Genomic DNA, 24,179 nt, shown 5'->3' on the forward strand with positions numbered 1-24,179 from the left:
ATGATGTATGTTGTCTTGGTGATAAACAACAATGATGTATGTTGTCTTGGTGATAAACAACAATGATGAATGTTGTCTTGGTGATAAACAACAATGATGTATGTTGTCTTGGTGATAAACAACAATGATGAATGTTGTCTTGGTGATAAACAACAATGATGAATGTTGTCTTGGTGATAAACAACAATGATGTATGTTGTCTTGGTGATAAACAACAATGATGAATGTTGTCTTGGTGATATACAACAATGATGAATGTTGTCTGGGTGATATACAACAATGATGAATGTTGTCTTGGTGATAAACAACAATGATGTATGTTGTCTTGGTGATAAACAACAATGATGAATGTTGTCTTGGTGATAAACAACAATGATGAATGTTGTCTTGGTGATAAACAACAATGATGTATGTTGTCTTGGTGATAAACAACAATGATGAATGTTGTCTGGGTGATATACAACAATGATGAATGTTGTCTGGGTGATATACAACAATGATGAATGTTGTCTGGGTGATATACAACAATGATGAATGTTGTCTTGGTGATAAACAACAATGATGTATGTTGTCTTGGTGATAAACAACAATGATGAATGTTGTCTTGGTGATATACAACAATGATGAATGTTGTCTTGGTGATAAACAACAATGATGTATGTTGTCTTGGTGATAAACAACAATGATGAATGTTGTCTTGGTGATATACAACAATGATGAATGTTGTCTTGGTGATAAACAACAATGATGTATGTTGTCTTGGTGATAAACAACAATGATGTATGTTGTCTTGGTGATAAACAACAATGATGTATGTTGTCTTGGTGATAAACAACAATGATGAATGTTGTCTTGGTGATATACAACAATGATGAATGTTGTCTTGGTGATAAACAACAATGATGTATGTTGTCTTGGTGATAAACAACAATGATGAATGTTGTCTTGGTGATAAACAACAATGATGAATGTTGTCTTGGTGATAAACAACAATGATGTATGTTGTCTTGGTGATAAACAACAATGATGTATGTTGTCTTGGTGATAAACAACAATGATGTATGTTGTCTTGGTGATAAACAACAATGATGTATGTTGTCTTGGTGATAAACAACAATGATGAATGTTGTCTTGGTGATATACAACAATGATGTATGTTGTCTTGGTGATAAACAACAATGATGTATGTTGTCTTGGTGATAAACAACAATGATGAATGTTGTCTTGGTGATATACAACAATGATGAATGTTGTCTTGGTGATAAACAACAATGATGAATGTTGTCTTGGTGATAAACAACAATGATGAATGTTGTCTTGGTGATAAACAACAATGATGTATGTTGTCTTGGTGATAAACAACAATGATGTATGTTGTCTTGGTGATAAACAACAATGATGTATGTTGTCTTGGTGATAAACAACAATGATGAATGTTGTCTTGGTGATAAACAACAATGATGTATGTTGTCTTGGTGATAAACAACAATGATGTATGTTGTCTTGGTGATAAACAACAATGATGTATGTTGTCTTGGTGATAAACAACAATGATGAATGTTGTCTTGGTGATATACAACAATGATGAATGTTGTCTTGGTGATAAACAACAATGATGAATGTTGTCTTGGTGATATACAACAATGATGAATGTTGTCTTGGTGATAAACAACAATGATGTATGTTGTCTTGGTGATAAACAACAATGATGTATGTTGTCTTGGTGATAAACAACAATGATGAATGTTGTCTTGGTGATAAACAACAATGATGAATGTTGTCTTGGTGATAAACAACAATGATGTATGTTGTCTTGGTGATAAACAACAATGATGTATGTTGTCTTGGTGATAAACAACAATGATGTATGTTGTCTTGGTGATAAACAACAATGATGTATGTTGTCTTGGTGATAAACAACAATGATGAATGTTGTCTTGGTGATATACAACAATGATGTATGTTGTCTTGGTGATAAACAACAATGATGTATGTTGTCTTGGTGATAAACAACAATGATGTATGTTGTCTTGGTGATAAACAACAATGATGAATGTTGTCTTGGTGATATACAACAATGATGAATGTTGTCTTGGTGATAAACAACAATGATGAATGTTGTCTTGGTGATAAACAACAATGATGAATGTTGTCTTGGTGATAAACAACAATGATGAATGTTGTCTTGGTGATAAACAACAATGATGAATGTTGTCTTGGTGATAAACAACAATGATGAATGTTGTCTTGGTGATAAACAACAATGATGAATGTTGTCTTGGTGATAAACAACAATGATGAATGTTGTCTTGGTGATATACAACAATGATGTATGTTGTCTTGGTGATAAACAACAATGATGAATGTTGTCTTGGTGATAAACAACAATGATGAATGTTGTCTTGGTGATAAACAACAATGATGTATGTTGTCTTGGTGATAAACAACAATGATGTATGTTGTCTTGGTGATAAACAACAATGATGAATGTTGTCTTGGTGATATACAACAATGATGAATGTTGTCTTGGTGATAAACAACAATGATGTATGTTGTCTTGGTGATAAACAACAATGATGAATGTTGTCTTGGTGATATACAACAATGATGAATGTTGTCTTGGTGATAAACAACAATGATGAATGTTGTCTTGGTGATATACAACAATGATGAATGTTGTCTTGGTGATATACAACAATGATGAATGTTGTCTTGGTGATAAACAACAATGATGTATGTTGTCTTGGTGATAAACAACAATGATGTATGTTGTCTTGGTGATAAACAACAATGATGAATGTTGTGTCGGTTATATAAAACAATAAGGAATGCTGTCTAAGTGAGATACAACAATGAGGAAACGTATAAGAGTGATAAACAAGTGTGAAAACACTGTCTGGGTAAATTACACAATTCAGATTGTATTGTTATAAAGAATAAAGGAAAAATACTAAATAAACCAACTTACAATTTCATGCATAAATGTTTCCACCTCTGACGACATACTGAGTTGAATGATAGCCCAGTGGTATACGACCTGGCCCTTTTTCAAGTAGACCTGTAGAAACTGTTGTCCTGAAGACTTGATGTTAGAGTCTGACAGTCGGTTATGTAATGTTGAAGCTGAGGAGCTTTTCTGACTAGATTTGTTAAGCTTAGCTTGAGAAACCTTTTCCTTTACACTTCCATTCCCACGGTAAGAATTCCAGCTGCCTTGCGAGATTCGGCGGTCATTCAGATTTTGCTGCATGATCTTTGCCGATGTTCTTCGTACATTATCACGGAAATTGGTCTCACTATCCGATTCATAGGATGACTTTGAAACCATATCCCCTCCGGAAACATTCGATAATGAATTATTTATGCGATCTGGATCTCGACCCACTCGTTGAGATATTTCCTGTTGCCTATCAAGAACAGGCTGATGAGATTTGTGGTATTGCTGTGTAGTATAAGAGGCTCTTTGTGACGGCATAGACGTCGTCCTTTTAAAGGCGTCACGAGGTAGAGAGTTGTATTTGTAATTCTCGAATTTAACACTTGGATTTCTTGAGGAGGACTCTAGATTGAAGACTGGTGTTGCAGATAAGGAGCTAGCATTTCTGCTTGGTGGTCTGTTGGAGTGGTCAATGAAAGTTTCCTGTATTGACCCTCGGTGACCTATGTCTGAGTACCTCAAATTGACCCCTGATCTCATCTCACTTTTAGCAGGAGAATGGCTACTGGTTCTGTCCACAATATAATCTCTATGTCGAAACTGAGTGTCTTTAAAATGGTCATTATGGAACTCTAAGTGAGAGTCCTGATACTGTGGTGTGCCTCGGTTCTGGGGAGTTATCTCCCCATGATTAGGAACTCCAGCATCAACAGGTATATCCACCACATAGGAATCTGATCGCCTGTGTTCAGACATTGACACCATTGCACCACTGGATAAATTATGCATTGAGGAACTCTTGGTTCGGTCAAGCTCATAACGTTTCTTGAATCGTCTCTTCTTTTCCCTCTTTTCCGTGTCTGTGGAATCTGATGTTTCACTGATGGTGCCTGAGGCCACTGCTCCTTGACAAGCAGACTGCGATCTCATAATAGCAATTTTTGTTTCTTGAGTATCACGTGGACTGAAGTTGCTCTTAGTCACAATTTGTGGTTTATTTGGCAGTGGTTCTGACTTATGTGGCAATAATCGATCACATCTGTTGCTTTTTTCACTAAAACCTCTCTCCCTTTGTTCAAAAACAGAATCTTTCACAACGCTTTTATTTTCCAGCTGTGCGCTGGAGGTGTTGCTTGGTTCAGATAACTGATTATGATGAAAGCGATTCTTCCATTCCTGAGTTCTGGTCTCAGGATGGTCACGTGTGCCGTCTATTGCCTTGTAGGATGAGTATCTTGTTGGTGGAGGAGGGGGCGGTGATCGAGTTGATGCACTGAAACATTACAAGGAAATTTCAGGAATGCACTTATTATTCAAATAAAGACAAACTTCCTGAATCAGATTCTTCTTATACAAATTTTAGTTCAATATTGATCTTTGGTTCATCAGGCACATAGCAAGCCAATTTTTTCTTGTAAGCCCGTAGGTTGCAAACTTTATGTTCCAAATTTGATACTGTTGAGGGCTTGACCAACCTTTCTAGAAACAATCGTGTATAAGCCCATGCTTTTTTAGCTAGTAATTTTTTTATTGCTGATTGAAATAATTAATGTGAAAATGACTTAAGAACTCAAACAGAGTACTTGACATGCCATGTTCATGTTAAGGATCACTCATTTCTATCATAATACAAGGTGATGTCAAGGGTAGTCAGCCTCACCACAACAATGACATAAATGCAGCTGTTTTTATGTCTGTTTTTCTACATAATTTGTCAACTTCACTCAAATTAGTTTACTATGTACCAGCATCACAATCCATTTTGTTTGACTCTTTGTATTGTTACCTCCCCAAAAATGCAAAATCTGCATTAAACTTCAGGAAACAAAATATGCAAGATACATTTTGAGTGTTTGAGGTAGGTCGAAGTCTGCTAAAATCAAACTTATATATAAAAGTGCATAAAAAAGCAATTTGAAACTTCAGTTGCTTGTTAAAGTGACTCCTCCTTCATGTTTACTGAAAGAGCTTGTTTTGGAGATACAGTGGAAGCTGTCAAAACTGGCATCTGTCCAATCCAGCAAGTTATCAACACTGGCGTAAAATTTCAGTCCTGGCTTGTACATTTATCTTCAGCTCTACAATCCAGCATGTTGTCTAAAGAGGATGTTTCGTCAGTCCTGATAAGTGCTGGTTTAGACAGCTTCCACTGTACTACCCACCATCTTCCAGATGATTTCATCATAAGGACATAACTGATTCTAATGTTTTCACTATTCATACATGATGAGTTCAAGCTAAATGCTGCACGGTCACAATAGTGTCAGCTCCCAAGATATTGTCAACAGTGAAAGCTTGAATATCTAGACACATATCTTGTGAACCACATTACCCACATATGTGAAACGTTGGATACGGCATTGCTAATGATCCCTTCGCAATAAAATGATAATTCTATAAACATTGGACATTGAGAATACAGTTAGGCTCACTACCTTTTGACATGCTGTGGTTAGTCTGACATTATATCTATATTCTTATACACCATTACATTCCTACATGGCAAGAGGAACCAAACCCTTGGCATGCTGTTACACCCATACTCTCAACAAGTGCTTGTTTCAGGCCATTGGATATTTTCCTGTTTTAAAGACACATTCGTAGGACAGAGGTACAGTTAAGCTGCTTATCTGCCTAAATTACACAATTATTCAGGTTTAACTTCATTGTTTATCATATCACAGATTAAATATAATGACAAACTCATACATCAACATTTAAACTTTGTTATACTTTCACAGTTAATGGAAAATGGCAAAACATCCAATTGCGTTTGAGTGAGGTGGGTAGGGTTTATTTGGTTAATTAAAGGTAAATTAGGATACCTAGTTGAGATGCACAAACGCAAGTACAGAACTCACTGACCCAAAAAGTTATCTGTAGTTCTGGTTCTGTTGGCATCTTTATGTTTTGAAAGAAAAGAGAGTATTTTATGTGTTTTCAGGATAATGGTAAAACAAATTATATTTCTGAAAAAATTAGAATAGAATAACTTAAGTTGACTATATAAATTCTCACAAACTTATAGTCATGGTGTGATCTAAAGAACATGTAAATCAGTGTGGAAAGAACCTAATGGTGGTCCGGTTGATTGAACAAGATAAATATCGGTTGAAACGACTTAACAGCCAAGCAATCAATCTTGCTCTTAATCAAACAGCGTTGGAACAGTTAATATTGCTTTTAATAACAATATTTTTCACAAGGTTGGTTTTGTTAAATTTCATAAACACTACCAGCGCTTTTCAAGTCAGGATTAAATTTATCTTAAAGACTGTGGGAACTTTATGCTCCCAAGACACTAGCCATCCTTTAAAGATGTAAAATTTGCAAAAACATTTTATGCAATTCTGCTAAAGATTTGAAAGAGCTATGTGTTTGTTGTATATTTTTAGGCTTTAACAAACATAACCATGAAAATTTGATACATGATGCTAACCAATTATTTTTTATGTTTGATTGGTTGTAATAAATTAATTATTTTATAACACTCCTAACAGTAAAAATATCTATTTCATATTTGGTGCTGATCGAAAACACATGGCAGGTTTAAGTGATGAGGGAATAATATTGATGGTTCAGGATATCTGTGAGATGCTGCAAACACAGTTGGTCATACACAATACTTGTACCATCAAACACATCCGTTGATTGATGTTTAATTAATCACCTGACAGCACTACAACAGTCGTAAGCCTTCATTTGAGGAAAGGGATCACCTTAGTACTAAGATTGCTTTGTACAGCTGTACCATGGGAGTTACGATTACCTCAGTGTTAGAATTACTTTGTACAATGGCACCATGGAAGTTACGATCACCTCAGTGCTAGGATCACTTTGTACTACTGTACCATGGGAGTTACGATTACCTCGGTGTTAGAATCACTTTGTACAATGGCACCATGGGAGTTACGATCACCTCAGTGCTAGGATCACTTTGTACAACTGAACCATGGGAGTTACGATTACCTCGGTGTTAGAATTACTTTGTACAATGGCACCATGGGAGTTACGATCACCTCAGTGCTAAGATCACTTTGTACTACTGTACCATGGGAGTTACGATTACCTCGGTGTTAGAATCACTTTGTACAATGGCACCATGGGAGTTACGATCACCTCAGTGCTAGGATCACTTTGTACAACTGAACCATGGGAGTTACGATTACCTCGGTGTTAGAATTACTTTGTACAATGGCACCATGGGAGTTACGATCACCTCAGTGCTAGGATCACTTTGTACAACTGAACCATGGGAGTTACGATTACCTCGGTGTTAGAATTACTTTGTACAATGGCACCATGGGAGTTACGATCACCTCAGTGCTAAGATCACTTTGTACAACTGTACCATGGGAGGTACGATTACCTCGGTGTTAGAATCACTTTGTACAATGGCACCATGGAAGTTACGATCACCTCAGTGCTAAGATCACTTTGTACTACTGTACCATGGGAGTTACGATTACCTCGGTGTTAGAATCACTTTGTACAATGGCACCATGGGAGTTACGATCACCTCAGTGCTAGGATCACTTTGTACAACTGAACCATGGGAGTTATGATTACCTCAGTGTTAGAATTACTTTGTACAATGGCACCATGGGAGTTACGATCACCTCAGTGCTAAGATCACTTTGTACAGCTGTACCATGGGAGTTACGATTACCTCGGTGTTAGAATCACTTTGTACAATGGCACCATGGGAGTTACGATCACCTCAGTGCTAAGATCACTTTGTACTACTGTACCATGGGAGTTACGATTACCTCGGTGTTAGAATCACTTTGTACAATGGCACCATGGAAGTTACGATCACCTCAGTGCTAAGATCACTTTGTACTACTGTACCATGGGAGCAACGATTACCTCGGTGTTAGAATCACTTTGTACAATGGCACCATGGAAGTTATGATCACATCAGAGCTACGACTGCTTTGTACAGCTGTACGATGGAAGTTACGATCACCTCGTTGCTAAGATTGCTTTGTACAGCGCCACCCAGGTCTAAGATCCTAAGAGACATGAATCAACATTTCAACTCATCTGTTAATTTATAGTGTGGGAATCATAAATTTAGTCCTGCTATGAACTGTGGTCTGTGATTCAGATTCCTTATTGTACATGTTACTTCCTATGCTAGAGTACGAAACATTTGACTTTACCATTGCTGATCATGACGTTTTGTTTTTGTTATAGGACATTTGTAGTAATGTCTAGTTTACAAGCAATGAACCATAACTTACCTACCTTTCAGAAACCACAACTGAATACTGTGCTGCATAAAATGTTAATAAAACTGCCAAGATAATTTGTTAACCAGCAGTATTTTGTACTTCCTTGTTGGCTTGCATCCGGCTGACTTATGTTACCATGTACTGTGACACGTATAAAAATTAACATTGAGGAAGACTTTCCCAGAACTAAATAACACCAACAAACACCAACTGACAGAAGTCATTTTTGTCCTAACACGGAATATGGAGGGTAGCTTTCATAAAAATGTTATCAGTTTTGATATTTTGATACGGAGAGGAAAACAGGCTCTTTTCCATTTTTTTGTCTCCTGTATGTGTTACCATAACACACGTGTATATGAATCAAGAAACTGTTTTCATGCAAGCTCACCTACATCATGTTATATTTACATGTCTAAATTACAACTGTACATGTTTACATTTATTTCTAAAAAAGATAGTATTGGCTGCAAAATGTCTTGTTTTCTTAATGAAAGGAAGGAGGACTAGGTGGGAAGTAGAAACATAGGAAAAGAGAAAATATTGAGAGAAGGAGAAAAGATGGGAGGAGAAAATATAAGGCAGGAGGAGATGAAAAAACTGATGGAGATAGGATGGGAGAAGGATCTGAAGGAGGAAAGATGAGAGGAGGAGGAAAGATGAGAGGAGGAGAAATGATGGGAGGATGAGGAAAGATGAAAAGGATGGAAGGAGGAAAGATGGAATAAGGAGAAAAAAGGAGACAAAATGGGCAGAAGAGGAGATTGGGGAGGAGAAGAATGATGGGGATGAAAAAGACAGGAGGAGGAGAATGATGGGGATGAAAAAAAGGATGGGAGGAGAAATCTAAAAGACAACAGAGGACACAGGAGGAGAAAAGACTGAGAGGAGAAAAACTATTAGGAGGAGAATAGATGGCGAGGAAGAGAAGGAAATGATGAAGGGGACAAGAAGAAAAAGAAGATGAAGGCAAGGAGATAAACGATGATAAATTATGATGAGAAGAGAAATATGAAGACAGATGTCAAGGAAGAAGGGGAAGAGGGCTGAGAAGATGAAGGAGACAAAGAAATATATATCAAAAGTTTTGAACATATTAGAATCTAGCATGCGGACAGATAGGTGTTATATGTAAGCATATATAGCTACAGACAAGCTATTGTTACCACACTGTTGCACACAGGAAAGGAGTGTTTAACAATGGGTACTGTGACACACACAAAGAGCTCTGTGATGTGGTATACATACTATATAGAACACTGGGAAGTATGTATATGCCAGTGCTCAACTGACATGAATCCCTTTGTATTCATTAGGTTATTTGGATACATAGTCTTAGTGAATATTTCCATTAATTTCTGAAAGTATATGGTAAATTTGATTTGGATATTAAGCTGCCTTTAGTATTTTCAGACTCTACTTCTATCCCAAACTCTAAAATGCTTTAGTGTCACAAATGTTTAGTAGTGTCTCACTCTGTTACTAATTTACAATCGATAAAGTAAAATCTGTCAATATTCATCCATTAAATTGTCTACTGAAACCACTCCTGACAAATAAAACTAGTGCCGATGAGTGTTTGTCCACAATACAGACAGTACTCTGTTGTTATTGAACTGGGTGGGCATTGATGACGTCATAGTGTTATACAATGTTTGTCCACTGATAGACAATATGGACAGTACCTAGTTTGGACTGGACGCGCATTGATGATGTCATACAGTTTAGAAAGCAGCTCCTGCCCCCAGTACAGCTGACTGTACTTCTCGGTGATGGCACTTGCAAAAGTCTCCCACTTCAAATTAGCTAGTGATGTTATGTATTCAGCTGAAACCAAAAAAAATGATATTTGAAGATGAAATATTTTCTAAGATGATTGCATTGTCAAATGGAGGTCATGTGACCTCAAGACATCACATGTGAACATATTCTTATGTTAAAGATCTAAAGATTAAACATCCAGAACACCTGTTACCTCAATACTATGTAAGTAGGTTCCTAAATGACAGATACTATTTTTCAAATAAGAAAAGAGTTTTAATTGTTAAGATGATACAAGGACTAGGGCATTAATGAATTTATTAGTGTCTCGTGATACTGAGATGGGTTGAGGTTGTGTGGGCTGGAGTGTCAGAAAATAACAACACTACCAACATCTCCGGCTCTCCAACGACCACTCACTTCCTCATCCCTGTATGAACACTTCAATGATTAATGATAACAAAAACATTTAGTTTTTAACAAAAAGTCACATAAACTTTTGAGTACACAAAAGATCCGCCCATTTTGCAGAATCATCCAATATATAACAATACATCAAATAGTTTACTGTCTGCTATGAACAATAACACAAGAGAGCATCACATACCCTTAAAGTATTCTGGAATGAATACAAAGAAATATCACTTGTTAGTAACATAAGGTATGATTGTTTTTTTGCGTATGTATTTTAGACAGATAACCTGGGTTCAATTACCCACATGGCACAAAATATGTGAAGCAGTTTTGTGACTTCGAGTGCCATGTTATACTGCTGAAATACTAATATAATATTCTGATCACAAAATGTCCTGACATGTTCTTACCCATTGCACAGTCTTCTGAATTCTGCTCAAAAAGCATATCAAATCCCTGCCCTTCTCTTACAAGCTGAAGAACACGACCTTGAACTTGTTGTCTGTGAAGGCTTTCTGGACTGAGAAGCCTATCAATGAGACTGGCATCTGTACTGTTGTAGGCCTTAGTGGCAACTTGGACTCCACTCACACCACTGTCTTTTGAGGGGGATGGAGAGGAGGTTTGGGAGTCATTGGGATGATGATTGGCCACATTTTGACTGGCTAATCTTTGAGGACTTGTAGCACCTGGAGATTCTGGTTGGTGATCTGGCACTGACATAGATTTCATAGAACTTTGGAAATGCTTATAATGAGGACTAGACCTGGATTCCTTCATCAGCCGGCCATGAAAGTCATGCTGGGGTGGATTATGCACATTTTGTTTTCCCTGACTTGAAACTGGACTTGAATTGTGAAACTGCTCTGACTGTTGTCTGCTGAGGACATTAGCTTCAGATGTGTAGCCATCTGGGGATGTTTGGGATACAGTTCCTCTTTGTGGCGATACATATTCCCTTCCACTCTTTGTACTGGAAGCAGAAGACGGACCCCGGCTCCGATGTGGAGATGAATTCAGCTCCTCATCTTGGATGGAGTTATTCATCTCTGACTTGTGGTGATTGGACTGAGCATCGCTGGAGTATCCAGACAATGGCTGACTGGCAATGCTGGAGGTGTTCCTGTAGAACTCTGGGGACTGGCTCATTGGGAGGGAGGAACCAAGGGCTGGTTGGGAGAAGGGCATGACAGGAACCCAGCTCACCATCCCTGTCCTTGGGTCCTGCTGTAACTGCATCTGAAGGGGAGGTAACCCTGGGTACCCGCTGTACTGCATCGGGAATGTAACAGCTCTGTCCATCTGAGTAGGAACTGGAAGAGGATAAGATGCCCCTTGGCTTATCATGGTTGGGTAGTGTGCTGGAGATAGCATTTGTTGCTGCACAACACTGGAGGTCATGCCTGGTGAAAGAGGAGGTCCGCTTGTCATCCTGTGAGGAACCTGTTGTGGGTTAATCATTTCAGCTGCATGATGGGAGTTCTCGGTTGCAACTTGACCTTTTAGGTGCTGGGCAATGGCTGATGCAAGACTCTGGGTGTTGGGCATCTGGCCTTGAACTTGGAGCTGCTTTAGAAGAGACTCCAGGGAGCTGGCTTGAGAAGGTTCCTTTCCACTATTGCTACTGTTGGTTCGACTTTCGTCACTACTTTCAAACTCTTTCGCAAAAAGCTTTCTTGGTTTAGATAAATCACTTTTTAACTCTCGAAGTTTTTTCATAACTTCAGTTTCCTTTTCCTTGAAATCAAAGTCTGTAGTTTTAGTATCCTCCTGCACAGTGGCATCAGCGGAAGCATCATGAAGCACTATTGGTTTGAAATGAGTGGCAGGGGAAGAGAAGGCACTAGGCACACGCTGTTCTCCATTTACAGCTGGGACAGACTTCAGTGCTACTGGCTTGAAAGCAGATCCCCCGATTGACTGCTCAGGCAGGCTCTCCTTGACTGACTTGAAACCTGGGGGAGGGGAAGGTACCTCAAACTCAGCTGGCTCATCCACACAGAACTCTTCTCCATCATCCAAAGCATTCCCATCCGTTGAAGAGTGCTGCATAAAGATAAAATAATTATGATTCTTTGTAAACCAAATAGTTCTGTGTAGGTGTGTTGTTTTCCATGAGACAGCTGTGTTTCAGCTGTATAGGTGTGTACTGTAAGGTACACAAGTACTGGCCACCCTGGATGTGATCTCCCACCCAAGTACTGGCCCCTGGATGTGATCTCCCACACAAGTACTGCCCCTGGATGTGATCTCCCACCCAAGTACTGGCCACCCTGGATGTGATCTCCCACACAAGTATTGCCCCTGGATGTGATCTCCCACCCAAGTACTGGCCTCTGGATGTGATCTCCCACACAAGTATTGCCCCTGGATGTGATCTCCCACACAAGTACTGGCCCCTGGATGTGATCTCCCACAAAAGTATTGCCCCTGGATGTGATCTCCCACACTAGTACTGGCCACCCTGGATGTGATCTCCCACACAAGTATTGCCCCTGGATGTGATCTCCCACCCAAGTACTGGCCCCTGGATGTGATCTCCCACACAAGTATTGCCCCTGGATGTGATCTCCCACACAAGTACTGGCCCCTGGATGTGATCTCCCACAAAAGTATTGCCCCTGGATGTGATCTCCCTCACAAGTACTGGCCACCCTGGATGTGATCTCCCACACAAGTATTGCCCCTGGATGTGATCTCCCACCCAAGTACTGGCCCCTGGATGTGATCTCCCACACAAGTATTGCCCCTGGATGTGATCTCCCTCACAAGTACTGGTCCCTGGAGGTCATCATCCACACAAGTACTGACCACCCTGGAAGTGATCTCCAACGCAAGTACTCACCCCGTGGAGGTTATCATCCACACAAGAACTGACTCCCTGTATATGATCACCTACACAAGTACTGACCCCGTGGATGTGATCTCCCTCACAAGTACTGACCCCGTGGATGTGATCTCCCTCACAAGTACAGACCCCTGGATGTGATCCCAATCAGGCACTGACCCCCTGGATGTGATCACCCACACAGACACTGACCCACTGGCTGTGATCACCCAAACAAGTACTGACCGCCTGGATGTGATCTCTGACACAAGTACTCCCCCCCTGGATGTGATCTCTGACACAAGTACTGACCCCTGGATGTGATCTCCCACCCAAGTACTGGCCTCTGGATGTGATCTCCCACACAAGTATTGCCCCTGGATGTGATCTCCCACACAAGTACTGGCCCCTGGATGTGATCTCCCACAAAAGTATTGCCCCTGGATGTGATCTCCCACACAAGTACTGGCCACCCTGGATGTGATCTCCCACACAAGTACTTGCCCCTGGATGTGATCTCCCACCCAAGTACTGGCCCCTGGATGTGATCTCCCACACAAGTATTGCCCCTGGATGTGATCTCCCTCACAAGTACTGGCCCCTGGAGGTCATCATCCACACAAGTACTGACCACCCTGGAAGTGATCTCCAACGCAAGTACTCACCCCGTGGAGGTTATCATCCACACAAGAACTGACTCCCTGTATATGATCACCTACACAAGTACTGACCCCGTGGATGTGATCTCCCTCACAAGTACTGACCCCGTGGATGTGATCTCCCTCACAAGTACAGACCCCTGGATGTGATCCCAATCAGGCACTGACCCCCTGGATGTGATCACCCACACAGATACTGACCCACTGGCTGTGATCACCCAAACAAGTACTGACCGCCTGGATGTGATCTCTGACACAAGTACTCCCCCCCTGGATGTGATCTCTGACACAAGTACTGACCCCTGGATGTGATCTCTGACACAAGTACTGACCCCCTGGATGTGATCTCCCTCACAAGTACAGACCCCTGGATGTGATCCCAGTCAGGTACTGACCACCTGGATGTGATCTCTGACACAAGTACTGACCCCCTGGATGTGATCATAGCCCAGATCCTGTTCCTCCTCCACAACATATTCTAGGTTCAGCTCTTCCTCAGAAACCACATCGTCATCCTGTGGGGGAGGTGGGATGGGTGGTGGCAGTGTCTGTTGGGGCTCCTGGGGCTGCTGGGGTGGGCGTGGTTGTTTCTGGTGGAATACATCAAGACATGTTACCTCCTGCTTGTTGAAGAAAATAATCTTAATATCATTATGTTGACTTTCTAAAGCAAATACAAACTATAAATGGAAACATATACCATTATTAACATATGAATTCAATATATATCAAACATATTATTGAACGGTTTCAATACATAAGATCAATGCATGAAAATGAATGGTTTCAGCAAATGGCTTTGGTGTTTTAACAATATTTAACAACGTTTTCACTGTGTGATATCAATATTTATCAAATAATTGTTTCAGTGTGTGATATAAATATTTATCAGTGAGAGGTATCAGTATTTGATGTCAATTTTCATCAATGGTTTCAGTTTGTGACTTCATTATATTTTTATAACTGGGGTCAATAAACGATATCGGTGTATGATATCCAGCCACTCACAGAGGTGTTGACAGCTGTGTCATACAGTTCCTGGCAAGACAGCTTGGAGGGTGGGTTGCCCTCTGCTTCATGGTTGTCACACATCTAGAACAAACAAGTTCAGGGTGACAAGGGAGAATCTATATTACCTAGAGACAGGTCTGTATGGAGGTACTGTATTTCCTGGAAAAAGTTCTGTAGGGAGGGTCTGTATTACCTGGAGACAGGTCAGTAGGGAGGATCTGTATTACCTGAAGATGGGTCAGTAGGGAGGCTCTGTATTACCTGGAGACAGGTCAGTAGGGAGGATCTGTAAAACCTGGAGACAGGTTAGTAAGGAGGGTCTGTCTTACCTGGAGACAGGTCAGTAGGGAGGATCTGTATTACCTGGAGACAGGTCTGTAGGGGTCTATATTGCCTGAAGACAGGTCTGTAGGGAAGATCTATATTAACTGAGGAGAGGTCTGTAGGGAGGGTCTGCATTAACTAAGTCTGCACAGATAGTGTATGTTACCTGGAGACAGGTCTGTAGGGAGGGTCTGCTTTCGGGGGTTGGCTGGAGCAGGCCCAGCAGAAGCTGTTCAAAGTTCTGGCTGACCCTGAGAGACAGGGAGGTGGAGTACTTCTGGCCAGCGACACAGCGCAGGGTGATGCCCAAACCATAGAGGCAAGTCTGCAATTGGAAACAGATGACTTACCCTTTCTGCCAATGATCAGTTTAGCATCAGTGAGTGAGTGAGGTAGGTTTAACAACACTTCAACCACTGTGCCAGTTAATTCATGTGACATCAATTAAAAGTGGGAGGAAAATCTTAAATTTTGAAATTCTCGGGTTTTTACCACTTTGCTGAAGATCTTGAGCCTTATGGTGCTAATAAACCTAGAAACATCATCGTGGAAAATCAGGATTCAAAACTGATCATAAGTCTCAAGCAGTCCAAGGGAAGCAATTCTGCAATAGTATCCACAGTGCCTGAGATAACTAGGCAATCAATACCCTTCTACATATGTAGGAACTGTTTTTCCTTGTACACTAATATTCCTTGATCTATTACAATAATTAAGTAATAAGCTGAATTAGATGCAAATTGAAGAGATTCCTTTTGATGTGTATCTGTGGTATTGTGCCAGAGCCACTGTTACCTTCTCAGACAGGACTCCTTTCTGTTGAAGTTCTGGTGCCATAAAGATGACCTCTAGAGGTTTGTCTTCTGGGATTGCCTTGAAGGTCACACTGCCATCTCCACGCACTACCAGTGTGTCGGGGGAGATGTAAGCTGCTGTAAAATAAGCACAGCACATGTACTGTAAATACTAATTACAAACAGGAATTATCTGGGTTTTTGTCTTCTTGGCATGCCAGTGACTAAAAATGAAGACAGCTTGATGTGAAAATAATGAATATTATGAATTATTTTATTTGCTTCTATCTAATGCTTTTATTTTACCTGCAAGGGAGAATCTTAGCACAAGCCAGCAGCGACAAGTGCTTGTACTTTCATTCTGCATTTGACATCAAAAGTAGAATAAAATCTAAAACCTGTTTGACTCTGGAATGAATGACTTCAATTTTGTGTGTATGAAAATAAACAGAGTGCTGTTCTCTGAACAGTTTACTCACATGACAAAAGTTAATACCTCAATAAATGAAAAAAGATATTGAAATCAATTCTTATGATAAATATGTGAATGATAATAGCGTATTAATTATAGCTTCATAATCACACAATATAAAAACAGCAACATCATTCAGCACGTTCAACAACTCAACGATACTCAGGCCTATCTCTCTCTCTCTATTACGAGCCAATCAGGGAGCAGCATACGACTTGAAGGTGTGAAATAATTGTTTGGTAAGCCAATCAAATGCTACACTAGCTATGGATTCCTTTTCCTGTGAGTCACATGATTTGTGTACTTACGCAGATGCTTCTTTTTCCTCTGAAGGGCAAGAACTCCCTCTCGACACATGGCCCATAGTTCTTGCTCATTTAGGTAGCGGTTGATCCAATCAAGAATATCCCCAACTGTCATTCCCTGTCAACATTTTGAGATAGACATCAGACTGTGACATCACTTTTAAGCAGACTCTGTGTAATTTACATGTGCCTGCACACACATAACACTTTGTGGGCCATTTTGGTCTCTGAGTTATTAATGATTCAATAACCAATCTGTGCACAGAACTTTCAGCAGACAACCATCTTTGTACCAGCTAGATCACTTAGTAATGGTGAGTGTTTTAGTTTATGCCGCAATACTCCAGCTGTATGGGAGCAGTCTATAAACAGGTGAGTCTGAACTAGACAATCCAGTGATCAACGGCATGAGTATCGATCATTGGAATACAATGACATGTGTCAACCAAGGCAGCAAGGCTGACCATCCCATTTGCTGCCTCTGACGACAAGGATCTTCACGGATCATTTGGTAATAAACTTGAAATAGACTTTATTACATCAAAATCAAGTCGCTGTCCTGCAGAAATATTTTTTTGATAATTGTTCATAATGAATTGATCAAGCTGACTTGTTGCTTTCTTTTTGAATGTGCAAACAAAAGAATATTTTTTATCTCATCCAGCGAAAACTGGTGGAAAGTGAAATAAAAGCTGGTGGGAGATTGGAGACACAGAAAAATATGGATAGCCTTACATATCCAGCACTGATAAACTGTGAAACTTTTGACCTAACTGAGGAACAATGACACAAAAACAAATGATTCTGAATGTGATACAAGAAAAGACAACTCTTGCCTGTTTCCTCCTTTCCTTAGCAGGTGAAGGTGAAGACTGATTGTCCTCTACACCTGAGGATGTTGGCGTTGAGGTGTTCTCTGGCAAGGAAAGCTGTCCATTGTGAATATATTCCGTCTTCTCAGTGGAATATTCACCACCAGGACCCACCTGCTGTGGCATTCTGGGACCTGTCCTTTGATTATGATGGTTTGTATGGAAGGAGCCAGCTGTCCTCACACTGTGTCTGGTGACACCATCCACACTAGATTCCTGGATGCCAGGACTATGTGCGCTACTGGCCATCTTGGAAGTCACATGATCCTCAGCGTAATATCCTTTTCCATCTACAGACGATGAGTATTCTATAGTCTGTTTACTCTGCTCATGTGATTGGTTACTGTTACGTTTTTGTACATCAGACACAAAGTGTTTACTTCCAACACTAGTCACATTTTGATTATCATCTAAATATGGAGTTTCCCTATGATGATGATGCTTCCCTGAAGAATGCTGTTCAGTCCTTAGTATATGCTGATGATCCATGTTTAGGTGTGGTGAGTTATTGGATTCAGTTGGTGGAGAAAACGGAAGAGGTGACTGGGTGACAAAGGTTGACTGAGATTGGAGATACTGAGTAAGGCCACTTGTTAGATCAAGAATACTGCTGCCATTGGCTGAAATGAAACAAAAGCAGTTAGCTAACCACTAGTGTTGTTGGAAGTTTTGACTGATATATACAATCTTCCACAGAAGTTGGTGAGAGCAGAATCAGAGATATAGTATCTTCCTGAAAAACAGTGAGTTCCAGAGAACTAGTTGAGTGCATTACCAGTCAGAAACAGACAAACTATTTTCCTGAGAACTGGATAAGGGTATGAGTAGACAGAGATGGATATACTACCTTCTTGAGAACTATTTGAGGGAGTGACTGTGGACAAGATGAGACATATATCCTGGGAAGACTGTCCATCAAGCTCTTCTTCACAGTGTGATATCACAGTGTCCAGCTCGGGTCTCTGATTCTGGTCATCTGCTGTTAGTCGACTGAGGAGATCGGTCAACTTCTGACTCAACTCTGGCTTCTGTTCATCATGGTGTTCGACGGCATATAGCATTGTCATCCCCAGCGAAAACAGCTGGGACTGAAAAAGAGAAAAATGTATTTTCTGTTTCTTGTCTAAACTACCATGAAATAGGGAGGAGAGTTTTTTGTTATGTAAACTACTTTGTTGTTCTTTCATGCACACATATGTGCTCTCTGAATCATGCCATTCATTCGCTGTGTTCTTCATACTTAAGAAGCTGGCATCCATTACAATGTACCATTTCTAAATATCATGCAAAGACCTGATACCATGAAACAGAAGTTAAGGCAAACATATATGTCCTTTAGTAGCACTAAGAAATCTAGTCAGTACAAGTCTTGTATTTACAAATCAATGAAAACGACTGAAATATCTTAAACAACCAAAATGTTCTGGTCCACTGGAGTGCATCCTGCGATTCAGAGACTGTCAATATACCACTGAAACTTAAAAGTTGCTCAGGCAATTAGAAAATTCATACTGCCATGAAAACTATTCATGGGAACCATTCATGAGAGCTAGTCACATTCCTGCATGTATGTGTTTACACATGTAATTTCGGGTTAACCCACTGTCGTGAAGTCAACAGAAGATAGATTGACAGTTTAATGCAAGCTACATTACACAGAAGAGTCAATCATGATTCTGACCGAGCCAGTAAGTTATACACTCTCAAACGATACAGGTTAAAACTGGACCACAGTTACCTATGATTATCACAAGCGGTGACAAGCAGGACTGAATCGTCAGGCTGGTGACTTAATTGATGCATATCTTCATATCCCAGTAGGGTAGATTAATAGATCAATGCTCATGATAGCAAATATGTGACTGTCTGGTCCAGACTTGATTATTTATGACAGTAGGGGTATTTCTGTGTTGTTTTTATGGATAAAAAAAAATAGAAACATGAAGCTAAATGAGTTCTAAATTAAAGGATTTCACTTCAATTGCAAATTTATATAACAATGGTATGCTAAACATCATTCTTGAAAATTGAATGCATCACTAATAAGTGTCAGGAACTATATTCAGTGCTCTGGGTTGAACATAATGTTTGAGTGGAAACACAGATATTACCCTTTAAACAAAGTGTGATACTGTATATGCCCTGACACCACTTACAATATGATATTTTGCTCCTATTTGATCATCACAGTACCTGATTTCATGGGTGGTTATTGGAATTTGAAACCTTTGATTGATATATAAGAATATGAGCAACCCCTAATCATTTACAAAGTTTGCCATTTTCTGAAATAGGTTAAGCCACCCATGCTAGTCTTTTTTCTAAACAATATCCCATACATTAACACATCAAAATTATGGAATCGTAACCAAACTGAACAACTTGCTGTTAGTGATCCATATTTGTCTACATGTTCCTGAAGAGTGAGAGGACATAGACCATACTTCAAAAGACATGCAACTGATTGTAATCACTAAACGGGTTATGGATGGCCATACACTGATATCACTGAAGAGGTTCTCCCCTCATTGATCTCACAAGACAAACATGGCTGATGCAGGTGCTTGTTTACATGATTCATATACCACACAACAACTAAATACTTGGGTCATTAACAATGTACTTTGAAGAGCAAGGAGAGGTATTTAAGCCCACCCGCTACACCCTGTGTGTGTTGAAGACAGTCTAGGACTGACGTTTGGTATCAGCTGACTGAAGGATCAACAGTTCATTTAGCTGCTCATGAAGTCTAAGTTATATTACATGAAAGCTGAGATGTTGCACTTTGAGCATGTTCACCACATTGAGAAATCAACAAGCATAGGGTGAGTGAGTAAGTGAGTTTGAATTTTTAAAGATTTTAGCAATGTTCAAGAAATATAATGATAGCGGACACTAGAAATGGGCCTTACACATATGGGCCCATGTTGGGAATTGAATCCAGCGGCCAGATCTTCAACATGATGAGCTAATGCTTTAACTAGTAGGCTATCCCACAGGCCCAAAATCAACAAGCATGGGCAGGGTGAGTAAGCTATATGGCGTCAGTTTGTAAATAATTAAGCCTGGACCAGAAAATCCAGTGATCAACAGCATGAGCATCGATCTTAGGAACTGATGACATGTGTCTACCAAGTCAGTGAGTCTGACCAAGTGATCCTGTTAGTCACCTCTTAAGACAAGCACCAGTCTAAGTAAACTTAGTATCAGTGTTATTCCTTACACTCCACCACTGAGTCTAACAAACCCTAGTAAAAGGTCGCGTCAGGTAACCTTTGAGCGACCCATGACCGTCCAATCAATAGTGAGACCTTTAAATAGATTTAACCAATCAGACACATAGGGATCGGCGGGACTTGCAAAATATTCAGGTTACTGACACAGATCTCTCCACAAAAAAAATCTGCATATAACACAATTATTTGACATGCAGCACATATGCTTTTGGGTTTTTGTTGACATGGTTACCATTAGGTAATATTTCCACAAGATGACATCCTTGAATACTGCCCAAAACACTATTTGCAGCGACTGTTTACTCACTGTTGCAATGGTGGTAACGTGCGCTGTGTGCATCACCCAGGAGAGACTGTACGCTACATAGCATTTGGAATCATTCAGGTTCAAACCTTTTTGAGATAAAAAGTTCAAAATGTATGTGTGAATGTCCACTTTCATGATTTGGTAAGCTGTGTTCTGATTGGTCAGTTTTAAAGGTTATCTGATGTGACCTCCCATAAGGTTTTGTTAGACTCAGTAGTGGAGTGTAACGAAAAGTACTGAGACTAAGTTTACTTAGAATGGACAAGCACAGTCGCCTTTTATGGTAAACATGGGTTGCTGAAGGCCTATTCTACCACGTACCGTCACAGGTAGCATGGGCAGGGATGTATCATAACTTATACTATAGTAACAGACACAAAAGCTGGTCTGTTCCAATGATTCACTCTGTAATGTAATGTAAACGTAAAGATTTAAAAAAGCTAGGTAGCATCACTACTCTCAACAGAAATTTAGTTATATTTAGATTAAATTCACTTCCACAGAGTAAAAACTGGTTTAACTGTTGTTAAATGTAATTACATGCTGCTTGAGATGAAAACATGAGTAAGAATGAGATAAATGTAAGCCAATGTGTGTGTTATGAGTAATATGAAAGGACTGTGCACGTGTTACGAGAATGCAGTGTTGTTAGTTGTTTGTCAAAGCATAATTCTGCTTGTCTTGGGAAACAATCCCCTGGCTTAAGATGCCAGTGTTCCCTGAAGTCATGACATGGATGACGACAGGAACTAAACACAAATATTGCACTACGTAAATGATGGTAATGTTGTCCTAACTTATTTGTACATTCTGAGATCCTCCTGCACAGCATGTCTACTACTGTAACGAGTACTTAACATTACATCAAAGAGGTGTTTAAGTCCTGACAATGAAGGTAAAGCCTAACGTGTACATAGGATTACACCTGTCACAGGTAAGCATTGTCAGGCATTTCATCTGATGTAGACAACATTTACATCCTAAATAAATAGATGAGCATAGATGAGTTAATGCCCTGTTTAGCACCATCCCAGCAATATAACTTTAGTATCAGATAGGAAATGGACTTCACACATTATACCCATATGGACAATGGACCCATGTCTTTAGTGCATTGGGGAACACAGGTACGAAATAGCCTGGAGTCCCATTGGATCCTTTACCTCACACCCCCTGACTTGAATCCTTCACACTGGATGTTGTCTGGTAGTTTAATCGTTAAAGCATCAACATGCTATACCCCTAAGTTTGAATCCCCATATGGCTATATTGTATGAAGCCCATTCTTTACGTCCCCAACCACGACACTGCAGAAATACTGCAGAAAGTGTCATAAGAGCCATACTAACACACAAATGTCAGCACAAGGGTTCCATGTCATTTCACTCTATACTGGCCACTTTTTGTACCCTAAATATCCCTGAAAAACTTCAGATTGAATATACCATGAATGTCTATTACTTCATACCTTCCTATGTAATAATACTGTTTCCAACGCATCCTCTCCTCTCATTCACTCACTCACTCCAGCTGACCCCTACCTTGTAAGTGTGTCCATCATGCTGATATTCCGGAGGAACATAAAATGCATCTGGCTCTGAAAAAGATAAAACTAATATGAACACACATATATAAAATATATAAAAAAAATCCTAACTTAAATCCTCATGATCACAGCATTATTAATCTTTGATGTGGTCAAAACCGGCCCTGACAAGTCAACTATGACCCCTGCTGTCACACTGGACCAATCACAAGGTCTCCCAGCATGAGGAACTCCACACACCACCTATACAGAGGCAGAACTTCACACACTGGTAATGCACAGAAGCTGTTAAACATGTCCATGGTCTTCTTTCTCAGCATCTGTCATGACCCCTGACCCCATCATCTGACCAATGATGGTCATGCTGTGGCTCTAAATGTGAAGGTACCGGTATATATGTGCCTCTTCTGTATCAACTTAACCGTATCCTTGTTATCAAGCTTCATTTAACATGGACAAAGAAGTGCTCAGTGCATATATCTCTACTTTAGAAGCTTTACAAAGCTCAGGAAATAATTAAGCTAAATTATCATACATAAAAGTAGATTATCTGTGTCAACATAAAAATAAAATTTACAAAATTATCAGGATAAGTTGAACGTAAGAAGTTTGTCATTTCCTAGGATCAGAGACCTATAGTAATCATCAATATCATGGATTATGTGATTCCTAGTGGCTGGGCCTAGATTTTCAAAGCTCTCTCAGTGCTAAGATAGTTGTAAGTGCATTCATTAACAATAACTTACGACTATCTTAGTGTTATGAGAGCTTTTAAAATCCAGGCCCTGGTTTTGTGACTTTCAGATTTGTTGTTCTGAAGCTATTTTTGTTTTTTCACTCAAGGTGCTTGCCCACATATACCCAGTGCATACTGGTCATATCGCATGAATACACCCAGAAATGGGGTCTGAGTGCAGGTGAAATACGAAGTAGTTTGGAACATATAAGATGGTGGTAACAGATATACTAGCCTATTCGTCCATTTATTCAGCCCATTTTTCATACTATTCACTCCTAGGTATTAGAATTGTAGGACTGATTTGTTTTTCAGGTATTTGACTTGCAGTTGTGGTATTAGATCAGTGGATTTTGAGCATCATATTGGTGAATTTATATAAGAATGCTGTAGTGTTGAGACATTAGACACTTAGTAGTATTTAGCGGTTTCTTTTCACAGTTAATTTTATTCACTGTAAGAGAATCACTTTTAGTTCCTTGTAAATCAACCAGTTTTCTCATCTGTAGTAGCTGTCACCC

The 24,179-nt window shown here is 39.7% G+C and overlaps 1 protein-coding gene across 1 annotated transcript in view; it reads right to left on the minus strand.

The window, feature by feature from the left end:
• LOC137265885 (uncharacterized) overlaps positions 1-22,967 on the minus strand; it is a 37,005-nt gene extending 14,038 nt beyond the window's left edge. The window contains exons 1-11 of the mRNA XM_067801345.1: positions 22,918-22,967; positions 18,681-18,921; positions 17,798-18,453; positions 16,965-17,079; positions 16,186-16,322; positions 15,557-15,715; positions 15,064-15,147; positions 14,484-14,645; positions 10,980-12,615; positions 10,080-10,221; positions 2,969-4,430 (exon numbers count right to left, since the gene is read on the minus strand). Of these exons, the coding sequence (XP_067657446.1) occupies positions 2,969-4,430; positions 10,080-10,221; positions 10,980-12,615; positions 14,484-14,645; positions 15,064-15,147; positions 15,557-15,715; positions 16,186-16,322; positions 16,965-17,079; positions 17,798-18,453; positions 18,681-18,900 (4,773 nt within the window). The 5' untranslated portion in view covers positions 18,901-18,921; positions 22,918-22,967. The remainder of the gene's footprint in view (positions 1-2,968; positions 4,431-10,079; positions 10,222-10,979; positions 12,616-14,483; positions 14,646-15,063; positions 15,148-15,556; positions 15,716-16,185; positions 16,323-16,964; positions 17,080-17,797; positions 18,454-18,680; positions 18,922-22,917) is intronic.
• Between the last annotated feature and the right edge of the window lie 1,212 nt (positions 22,968-24,179).

The sequence above is a fragment of the Haliotis asinina genome, chromosome 15, assembly GCF_037392515.1.
Source record: "Haliotis asinina isolate JCU_RB_2024 chromosome 15, JCU_Hal_asi_v2, whole genome shotgun sequence".
Classification (NCBI taxonomy): Eukaryota; Metazoa; Mollusca; class Gastropoda; order Lepetellida; family Haliotidae; genus Haliotis; species Haliotis asinina.